Here is a 6,771-nt window from a genome sequence, read left to right as displayed (position 1 = left end):
CCCGGGAGGACACGAGCCGCCTGTCTGTCCCGCACCTGTGCCCGGGAGGACACGAGCCGCCTGTCTGTCCCCCACGTGTGCCCGGGAGGACACGAGCCGCCTGTCTGTCCCGCCCCTGTGCCCGGGAGGACACGAGCCGCCTGTCTGTCCCCCACGTGTGCCCGGGAGGACACGAGCCGCCTGTCTGTCCCGCCCCTGTGCCCGGGAGGACACGAGCCGCCTGTCTGTCCCGCACCTGTGCCCGGGAGGACACGAGCCGCCTGTCTGTCCCGTACCTCTACCTGGGAGGACACGAGCCGCTTGTCTGTCCCCCATATGTGCCCAGGAGGATATGAGCTACCTGTCTGTCCCCGATGTGTGCCCAGGAGGACACGAGCTGCCTGTCTGGCACGTGTGCCCAGGAGGACATGAGCCACCTGTCTGTTCCCCACGTGTGCCCAGGAGGATATGAGCCACCTGTCTCCCCCATGTGTGCCCCAGAGGACACGAGCCACCTGTCTGTCCCCCATGTGTGCCCAGGAGGACATGAGCCGCCTGTCTGTTCCCCGTGTGTGCCCAGGAGGACATGAGCCTCCTGTCTGTCCCCACGTGTGCCCAGGAGATGCAGTGCTTTTCCTGCAGTGTCCCCGGAACTGTGTGTGTGGCACGCAGGAAGCAGTTGTCACAAATAAACAGGAATTTGGCCTGTGTATATTAATCCCGAGAACTTGGTTAGCACGAGTCTAACCAAGTTAGACTGGGTTATCTGCAAGATAACCCATTCCTGGTGAGCAGACAGAGTTAGTGATAGAGTCTGCAGGCGTGGGCTGTGCCAGGGCCCTGTCAAGTTGGCAGGGAGGCGCGTCCTGCATGGCCAGGTGTCCCCCGGGGAGAGAACTCTGGGCTGTGAATTCCTTTGGGAGGCAGGTGAGGGGCCCTGGCCTTCTGTACCCCAGTGTTTCCTGTGTGCCAACAGGAACAGGTGCTTAGCATCTCGTGCCACGGGGCCTCTCAGCACCCTCCTGAGCCAGAGCTTGCTGGTAAGCTGTACAGCGCCTCATGAGAGGCTGCCCGGAGGAGGCTGGCCTGGGATTCCTGGCGTGGGCCCACTCCCCTCAGGCACCTCGGCACCCCCTTGCTTGTCCGTCAGGGGGTCCCTTCAGGCCCTGGCCTGTGCCACACCCTCCAGAGGTGAAGCCGGGGTGCTCTGCTGTTCTCACAAGATGGGTTCTCTCATGGGGCAAAGGTCACTCGTGACGTGTCCCGGTCAAAAACGGGGTAAAGTGTGGGGAAAGGCACGAAGTGTGTGTTGAGTTTTAGAGAAGAGTGGTTGAGCACACTCCGCGCTGGCTGCTCGAGTTGGGGCGCAGCCTGCAGAGAGCTCCCCAGACCCGGGGGCCTGAGGCCGTAACCGCGCGGAGCAGTGCTGAGTTGTCCGGGTCCCTTCTGTTTGCTCCCGTTGGTTGTACATGCAGCGCTGACTGGCTTGTGCTCTCCAGTTGGTTGTGCATGCAGTGCTGACTGGCTTGTGCTCTCCAGGCCTTAGGTGGAGACACAGGTGAGGAGCTAGACCCTCGTGGGGTCCTTTGAAGTGCCAGGCGGCCAGAGTACAGCAGGTGCAGGGCTGAACTCAGAACCTCCTGGAGCCCTGCCTGGCACCGTGTCGTTGGGAGTCCGTGGCACAGGCGGGTATGAGTCTGGTCTGCACGGCAGAGGCGTCTGGTGGCCTCAGCACATGCACTTTGCCTAAGTTCACATCCAACACACCCAGGGTTCCAGGTTTCCACTCGGTATTTCCTGAAAACAACTGCCCAGGGCACTGGTGCTGGTCGGGGCCCCTGCAGATGGCTGGGTCTCCGCGGCTGGTGTCTCCACCCCACTCCACCAGCAACCAGGCCTGCCCTCCAGGCCTCGTCAGCCGCCATTCACTGTGGAGGGTGGTTCTTACCCCAGACCCCTTCGGCTGCTGCAGGTGTACGGGTGGTTTCAGGTTGGCATTGCCCTGCCCGGGCCCATACTCTCTCCTCACCTTAGGGGCAGCAGCGGTGGACAGAGGGTCGAGGAGAGACAGGATGCAGAGCGGGGAGGTCTTTCGTGGTGGTTTGGAATTAATTTACTTCCTGTGTTCATCTGGGGTACTTTTGAATTTCAGCTGTTTCATGTTGAAACATTTGGAGTATATCAGCAGAGGGTTTTCCAAATCACTTTAGACCTGAGGTTCAGATTTTCTCTCATTCATTTGTATGACCAAGTGACCTGCAGTTCCATGACCCTGCCTTTATCTGTGGACAAGGAGAAGGAAGCCATGGGCACATGTGGTATAAGGGAGACCCTTTAAAATGACCTGAAAACCCACCTGACCAGGCTTTAAGGACAGGAACCTGTTTTTAGCGGCAGAAATCTGCATTTGGGGGTCTCCTGAGTAAGGGCTGCACCTGTGCCGCTAGGGGCCAGGCCCCAGGCTGGACGCCCTTGACCCCTGGGTTTAGAGATGAGGAAACGGAGGCTAAGCACAGTCCAGGACTTGATTAGGAAATGGGTGGGGGCGGGGCCGGGTCGCGGGAATGCTGGGGCAGCTGCTATCGGGCTGCTTTGTGTCCTCACCCTGACTCACTGCCTCTCTGGTCCCCGGCCCCGCAGGTGTACATCGGGGAGCTCCCGCAGGACTTCCTCCGCATCACGCCCACACAACAGCAGCGGCAGGTCCAGCTGGACGCGCAGGCGGCCCAGCAGCTGCAGTACGGAGGCGCCATGGGCACCGTGGGCCGACTGAACATCACTGTGGTTCAGGTGGGCCTTGGGGCACCCTCCTGCCTGCCTGGGGCTGGTGCACTCAGGTGGGGTGGGATTGAGGATTTTGGCGTTTACACTGCATTTCCTAAGCGGGCAAACGGAACTTCCGATTCTCGCTTTTCCTGAAACGTGTGATGTTGAAAACGATCTGTGTGAAAAATATTGGCATTGACCCTGGGTTCTGCCAAACATAACTCAAATGATGAGTAGTGGGTGTAGGTGGCGTCCGCTCCATGTAGGGTCCAACTGGCTCCACCACGAGGCTTGAGGATGCCCCAGGACGCCTCCCGGGCCCCTGCCGGCAGCTGGAGGAGGCGCCGCTGGCCCCCCACCACTCGGTGTGTGCTACGCGAGTGGCTTCCTGTTGGCCCCAGTGCCGGTGCCCGCACCCTTCCGTCCCCACAGAGCAGCCCTCGGTTAGCCTCAGGGCTGGACACCGGCCGCCAGGACGTGGTCACTCAGTGGACTTTCAAGTGAAAGCCAAAATCGGCAGATTGAACACCGATTTCGATCACACCAAAACATGCCGTAAGACCACAGGAAAGGAAACGCATTGTGAGCGACGCAGGCTTTTGTAGAAATGCACAAATACAGCAGGCAGAAGAGTCGCTGCGGACCTCACAAATAAGACTTGGTTTCAGGGGCTTCACGTGGTGTGGTGGGCACAGCTGCGCCGTCACCCCTTCCTCGCAGCGTGTCTCAGACCCTTGCCTGTGCAGCTGTTGCTCTGCTGGTGTGGCCCATCCCTCTGCCCACCCAGTGAACTCCTGTAAGCCCATGCTTTCCTGCCCCAGCTGCCACCAGGCCACCTAGTGCCATCACCCATTCTCAGCCGCCACCTCCTGGCAGGGCCTGGTGACCGCAGGGCACTCCGCCTCACACAGTTCAAACTCCAGACCTGGCTGGGCCTTGGAGGTGGCCCTGGCATTGCCCACGCCTCCGGCCCCCCTTGGTCTTCTCCGACATCCTGGAGCCCACTGCAGGCAGCCTGTCTGTTTCCTCCACGCGAGTTCACCCAGCTTCCATGCCACAGCTCCAGTGGTGGGGACATTCCTGCCTCCTCACTGGGCCACGTAGCTCAGCACCCGCTTCCTGCTTCTCTTGGCTTCTGGGCAGCTGCACATGTGGTTCCCTGCTTGCCTCCCCTGGCTGCTTCCCCTCATTGTCNCCACAGGAAAGGAAACGCATTGTGAGCGACGCAGGCTTTTGTAGAAATGCACAAATACAGCAGGCAGAAGAGTCGCTGCGGACCTCACAAATAAGACTTGGTTTCAGGGGCTTCACGTGGTGTGGTGGGCACAGCTGCGCCGTCACCCCTTCCTCGCAGCGTGTCTCAGACCCTTGCCTGTGCAGCTGTTGCTCTGCTGGTGTGGCCCATCCCTCTGCCCACCCAGTGAACTCCTGTAAGCCCATGCTTTCCTGCCCCAGCTGCCACCAGGCCACCTAGTGCCATCACCCATTCTCAGCCGCCACCTCCTGGCAGGGCCTGGTGACCGCAGGGCACTCCGCCTCACACAGTTCAAACTCCAGACCTGGCTGGGCCTTGGAGGTGGCCCTGGCATTGCCCACGCCTCCGGCCCCCCTTGGTCTTCTCCGACATCCTGGAGCCCACTGCAGGCAGCCTGTCTGTTTCCTCCACGCGAGTTCACCCAGCTTCCATGCCACAGCTCCAGTGGTGGGGACATTCCTGCCTCCTCACTGGGCCACGTAGCTCAGCACCCGCTTCCTGCTTCTCTTGGCTTCTGGGCAGCTGCACATGTGGTTCCCTGCTTGCCTCCCCTGGCTGCTTCCCCTCATTGTCTCCTGGGGCCCCAATGGGATGCCAAGGGGTCTGGTCCTCAGCCCTTCTCCCCTCTTTGCCCACACACCCCAGTGACTCCTGCGTCCCTGTGGGTCTAAACACCTGTGTGCTGGCCCCGGCCTGAGCCAGGCACTCAGCTCCACCCCAGATTCCTAGGTACGAACCATGGCCACATGGCCTCCCCGGGTGTTCCGTGGGCACGCCGGACGCCATGTGCCCAAGGTGGACCTCTCAAGCCACCCTCCCAGCTTCTCCCCCATGTCTGCAGGTGGCTGCCCCACACTCTGGAAGCTGAGGCCCAAAGCTCTGGTGCTCCTGGTGCTCCACGGTTCATCTCTGCTTCTTGCCCTTCAGGCCTGACCCTCAGCACAGGCGCCACCTTCCGCCTGTCCAGGCGGGGAGCCCCCTGCACCACCCACTGCCTCCGCTCAGCCACTGGCATGTGGCCAGAGCAGGTCACTGCCTGCACAGGCCTTTCTCGTGGGCATTGTCCTGCCGAGGCTTCTCAAGCCGGGGCCCATGTTTTGCCTCCCCCTGGTCACTCCTGACCTTCCTGTTCCCTGGCCGTTCTCTTCCCGCTTCCTGCAGCTCTTCCTCCAGATCCTGCAGCCCATGCATTTGGTCCTCCGAGCTGGTCACTCCCTGCAGTGGTAGCACCGTCTGCCGTGCCGTGTGTCTGCCGCACGTCTCTTGCCCATTGTCGGAGGCAGTGGTGCCTGCGTGTCCCCACAGTGCCCGCAGCGTCTGCCGCATCACGACAGCATGTGGTTGTGTGGGGTCACAGTGAATGGGCAGATGCTTCCGTAAACATCAAGGAGGTCACTTCAGTAGAGCAGTTGATGTCACAGGACACTCCTCCTAGAGTTTTGTAGCCACAGTGCAGAGGGCAGTGGGAGGAGACGGGAATGACAGGACAAGGCTGAGTGTGGCAGAAGCGGGCAGGACCCAGTGTGAACAGGTGTTGGTGACGGGCACAGGGATGCTGGCAGTGGGAGTCCTACGTGCCGCCCGGAAAGCTGGCTTTGCTCAAAGCCTTTAAAGTTAATAATAATAGAAAGTCTTAGTAACTAGGCAGAAACAGCACAGTTACCTGAAAGCTTTGGAACATCACGCTGGTCTCAGACTTTCCTGCTACATACCTACATCCAGAAAATAGGGCAGTTTCTAAGGAGTTTAGAGGGCGGAGTTTTAGTGTAAGAGCTGATCTAGCAGATCTGTGGGTGTGCAGCAGAAGGGAATTGGAAGCTGCTAGAGGCTGAGCATGCTTGTCACCCAGGAGCTTCCAGAAAACTGTCACTCCATAGTATTCCAGAGTACGCTCCGGCCACCCAAGAAACATGCTAAAATTAAGGACCCAAGAATGGGGCAGTTTTGACATAAAGAGGCCAGCCACAGCTTTGGTTAGAAGTGAAAGGAGGGGCTGGGTGCGGTGGCTCAAGCCTGTAATCCCAGCACTTTGGGAGGCCGAGATGGGCGGATCATGAGGTCGGGAGATCGAGACCATCCTGGCTAACACGGTGAAACCCCATCTCTACTAAAAATACAAAAAAATTAGCCAGGTGTGGTGGCGGGCGCCTGTAGTCCCAGCTACTCGGGAGGCTGAGGCAGGAGAATGGCGTGAGAACCCGGGAGGCAGAGCTTGCAGTGAGCCGAGATCGTGCCACTGCACTCCAGCCTGGGCGACAGAGCAAGACTCCGCCTCAAAAAAAAAGAAAAAAAAGAAGTGAAAGGAGGGAACTTGTATGTGGAAGAGAATAGAAAACAGAAGACCTGGCAGTCCAGAGATGTGGGCACAGGAGGGGAGAGTTCAGCTGTGCAGCGGGGGGTGGCGAGGATGGGACAGCTGTGCCCTCAGAGGGGGGCGGTGAGGATAGGGCAGCGGTACCCTCAGGATTCACTGAGGACGGAGTGGCAGTGCCCTCAGAGGGGGCGGTGAGGACAGGGTGGTGGTGCCCTCAGAGAGGGTTCAGCGAGGATGGGACGACTGTGCCCTCAGAGGGGGGTCGGTGAGGACGGGGCGGCCATGCCTTCAGAGGGGGTCACCGAGGACTGGGTGGCTGTGCCCTCAGAGGGGGGCGGTGAGGATGGGGTGGTCGTGCCTTCAGAGAGAGGGCAGAGAGGACGGGGAGGCTGTGCCCTCAGAGGGGTCAGGGGGCAGCGTCTGGACTCTGTTACACTGGGAAGGAGGAACTGGTGGG

At 60.1% G+C, this 6,771-nt stretch overlaps 1 protein-coding gene across 3 annotated transcripts in view; it reads left to right on the top strand.

Annotated features, from left to right (window-relative positions):
* Positions 1–6,771, top strand: part of TOLLIP (toll interacting protein) — a 32,351-nt gene that overhangs the window by 12,043 nt on the left and 13,537 nt on the right. For all 3 annotated transcript variants that reach the window (XM_017874686.1, XM_017874687.1, XM_017874688.1), the window contains exon 2: positions 2,620–2,769. In XM_017874686.1, the coding sequence (XP_017730175.1) occupies positions 2,620–2,769 (150 nt within the window). The remainder of the gene's footprint in view (positions 1–2,619; positions 2,770–6,771) is intronic.

This window comes from Rhinopithecus bieti, unplaced genomic scaffold (genome assembly GCF_001698545.2).
Source record: "Rhinopithecus bieti isolate Rb0 unplaced genomic scaffold, ASM169854v2 scaffold_9449, whole genome shotgun sequence".
NCBI classification, from domain to species: domain Eukaryota; kingdom Metazoa; phylum Chordata; class Mammalia; order Primates; family Cercopithecidae; genus Rhinopithecus; species Rhinopithecus bieti.
Note: the sequence above shows the minus strand (reverse complement) of the source record. Positions and strands in the feature narration are given on the sequence as shown.